Raw genomic sequence first — 3,647 nt, 5'->3', positions numbered from 1 at the left:
GTTCTACCAACCAGTACATTAATCTGTAGAATATTTAGGGTTATTTAAAATTATTATGAAGCCTCATCACGTTGTTACGTCCGGTCAGGTTCTATCTGACAACAGTGTGTCTTGACCATAGCCCTGCGACGTAGTTAATATTGCAAATGTTTCCGTCTAAAATCTATCATGTCCAACTCACGCAATTGCTCCGTGTAAGGACAAAGGTTTCCCACCGCTCATTTCAACAGTCTGATTGCACAGAAATTCAAAGGCACTGTGTCCGGCGACTTGACACGAACATGTATCAAAATTTCTACATTGGAATTAGCCCAATATCTAAAACAAACGATCCTTTGTTATGGTTAATATGAACATTCAGTAACTTAAATCCGATATCAAAATGTTTATGTCGGTAGGTCATCTTTGTTTCGGCTTGTCATGTTCAGGTGGTTAGGGCGATCGACTCGCAATCTGCGGGCTGCCTGTTCGCATCCCCGTCACACCAAACATGCTCGCCCTTTCAGCCATGGGGCGTTATAAAGTGACGGTCAATGGTTGGTAAAAAAGTAGTCCAAGAGTTCGCGATCGGAGGTGACGACTATATCCCTTCTCTCTATTCTTTTACTGCTAAATTAGGGACAGCTAACGCAGTTAGCCCTCGTGTAGCTTTGCACGAAATACAAAACAAAACAAACCTCTTTGTACCCATTCAAATTTTAATTACTAATGTTACATTAAACGTATATTATCTTGAATGATAAAGTCATTGTATATTAACACATATTGTTTCACGATTTTAAATATTATATTGCGATTACTTAAGCTTCGAAGTTGTGGTGACAAATTCGTATTTATTTATCTTTAGGTCTCTCGGCAATTCTACTGTGGTTCTGATAATTTCAAACTGAACTTTTCACCCATTGTTCGAACTTTATATAAAAGCCATGGCAAAGTGGCGGGAAGAGCTATTACAGGGTATTACTTCCGTAGAAGGAAAAGGAAATTCTGGAAAGATGGTTGTCTGGGGAGAGAAAGCAGAGCCTATACTGGCTGGAAATTACGCAGATCAAGTGTTCATGGTTGCTGCTGAACACGGAAACGGGCGGATGGTTGTATTCTCACAAAATCCGTACGGAGAAGCTTTTTTACAAAATCCAGATTGGTTTTCACAACTGAGACAAAATATAATTAAATGGCTTTCGAAAGGTGCCGATCTTCAAAATGTAAACATTGTGCGCGTGCGTGGTGGAACGAAGTTTGATGAGCTAAAAGTGGGCGAAACGATTGCTGTTCTTAAGGGTTCTAGCAAACCAGAAAATAAAGAGTTTTTTCAAAACCTCGAAGACTTTGTTACGTCTGGAGGAGCTGTGGTTATTGCAGAAACACCTTGGGGTTACTTGCAACTTATTGGAGGCAGCATAGAAACCATGCCACATTTTAAATTGTTGAGAAACGTGGGTGTGTGTTTTACTACAAAGTATTTTTCAAACACAGGGGAAGTGAAAGTGGAAGATAATCCGGCATACTATGCGCATCTTGGAAGACGGATGAAGAAAGCTCAAGAAAGTCAAGAAAATCTTCAACAACTGGCTAACAGCATTGTGAAAATGATATCTATTATGCCGAAATCTTTGTTGGTTTCAGAAGATAGTTTCAAAACTTTTTTTGAAACCTGTGAAGAATATATAAAACAGACAATAATTCCTACTTCCCAGAAACCTGTAAAGGAACAGTCAGCCAAAGATCTTCTAATACTTTATGATATATTACTGAGATTGAATGGCCGTAAAGCTCCGGGAATCGAACACTTTCCAGGTGATTTTGAATCCCCACCTGTCCTAACAAAGGCCACGATTTCTTTGAATTCCACTTTGAGGGACTTCCACCCAACTGGCTACTACCTACCTGCTGGGCAGGAAATGAAGATGACCGTGAAAGGAACCGACGTACAAGGTTGGAAAATACGTATTGGATGTCATAGTGACAATCTGAAACACGTCACTAAGGGTTGGAAAAGATGGCCATCAATTATGGTAGGACGACCAGTATCTCCAGGAGAAACAACAATTTCAAGTCCTTACGGAGGGTTGATATACTTTGAAAGTCCACCAGCGAAGAAAAGTCTAGAAGTTGAGCTAGAGTCTGTTGTAGAAGCTCCATATTTCGACATCAAAGATCCAGAAGCACCTTCACATTGGAAAAACCGAAAGCACTCCCCAGGACTTTGGACAGATCTTGTGGGAGAATTTTTGATTATAACTTTACCATCGTCATCCATACGAAACTTTGACCACCCGACAGAGCCTTTAACGTTTTGGGACCAGGTGATAAGGAGCTTATCATTATCTTCGTGGAACGGACATCACTCTTCACCGTCGTCAATGGCTAGTTCCCGATAGGCAACCGAGAATAGGGTTATTGCATTCAGGGTATCCAGTAGTTTCTCAACTGAACATAGCCGACCCTACCAAGAACGTCTTCGTGCTGAACACCGAATTTCTTAGGTCCAACGGTAACTGGGGCCTCTTCCATGAATTTGGACATAACATGCAGAGACAGCAATGGACATTTAAGGGATCAACAGAGGTGACATGCAATGTCTTCGCCCTGTATGGTGGTGATGCTGTTTGCAATATCCCCGTATGGCAGAACTACTCGATAACCAGACAATTCGCTGGTATCCAAAAATACTTGCTTGCTGGTGCTGACTTCGAAACTTGGAAGAAGAAACCTGGCGTGGGCTTGGGAATTTACGGCCAACTAGCACGTTGTTTTACGTGGGATTCGTACAAGAAAGTTTTTCGACAATACGAAACAGATACAGGACCCAAACCAAAAACAGATCAAGATAAAATTGATTTGTGGTACACCAGATTCTCCGAAACAACCAATTACAACCTTGCTCCGCTATTCCAGTTCTGGGGAATTCCTCTTTCTAGTACTGCACAACAGTCCATGAATTATTTACGGCCATTCATCTGTGAAGATGAGGTTACCTCCTCTGCTCCTGATAGATTTGAAGACGTCTGTTCAAAATATCCAAACATTTTTGTGATGGAATTTGAAATTCCAGGTTATGAGGACTATCCTGAGGATTTCAACGGACCTGGTTGTATTCCCGAAGATTGTTGAAAACATTCTATTCGGAAGCCATTACTAATCTAACTTGAAATAAATGGCGTTTGTAATAGAGTTCTGTTGGAAATTCTCCAACATGCTTAGTTATAATGCAGTAATTAAATTCAAGTTTTGAGGGTTTTTTTTTAATTCTTCAATTCAACGTTATTGCGCTACTGATTAAAGTATATAGGAATAAAATAATTTACTTTTCTAAAGTTTTCATTTGACACAACCTATGTAAGAATTTTCGTGTCTTGATAGAATGGTAAAGTTAGGCCTATATTTTCAAATAAGTTTTGTTCTTTAAATCCAACTAATCGTTACGTCTAAACATTTATTCTTCACAATAAAGTTTTCGAAACTAGATGTTTGTAAAATAATAATTAAAAAATATTTGTCTTTGTTGAACATTAAGAAATCTGTAATGTTAGATAAGTTAGTGGACTCGATTGAGCCATAACACGTAATTAAATACTACCAACATTTGGCATTATATTTGGATGAAAGAAAGCAACATAATTTGATTATCTTAAGATTGTTTACAC

The 3,647-nt window shown here is 39.1% G+C and overlaps 1 protein-coding gene across 1 annotated transcript; it reads left to right on the top strand.

The window, feature by feature from the left end:
* Window positions 1-926: 926 nt before the first annotated feature.
* LOC106465937 (TRPM8 channel-associated factor homolog) lies at window positions 927-2,381 on the top strand. Its single transcript, XM_013926178.1, has one exon. The coding sequence runs from the start codon at window positions 927-929 to the stop codon at window positions 2,379-2,381; it is 1,455 nt and encodes a 484-aa protein (XP_013781632.1).
* The last annotated feature ends 1,266 nt before the right edge of the window (window positions 2,382-3,647 follow it).

The sequence above is a fragment of the Limulus polyphemus genome, unplaced genomic scaffold, assembly GCF_000517525.1.
Source record: "Limulus polyphemus unplaced genomic scaffold, Limulus_polyphemus-2.1.2 Scaffold2099, whole genome shotgun sequence".
NCBI lineage: Eukaryota > Metazoa > Arthropoda > Merostomata > Xiphosura > Limulidae > Limulus > Limulus polyphemus.
This window is presented reverse-complemented; position numbering and strand designations above follow the sequence as displayed.

Coding starts and splice junctions, on each gene's coding strand:
- LOC106465937 (XM_013926178.1), top strand. CDS start 927: ATGGCAAAGTGGCGGGAAGAGCTATTACAGGGTATTACTTCCGTAGAA.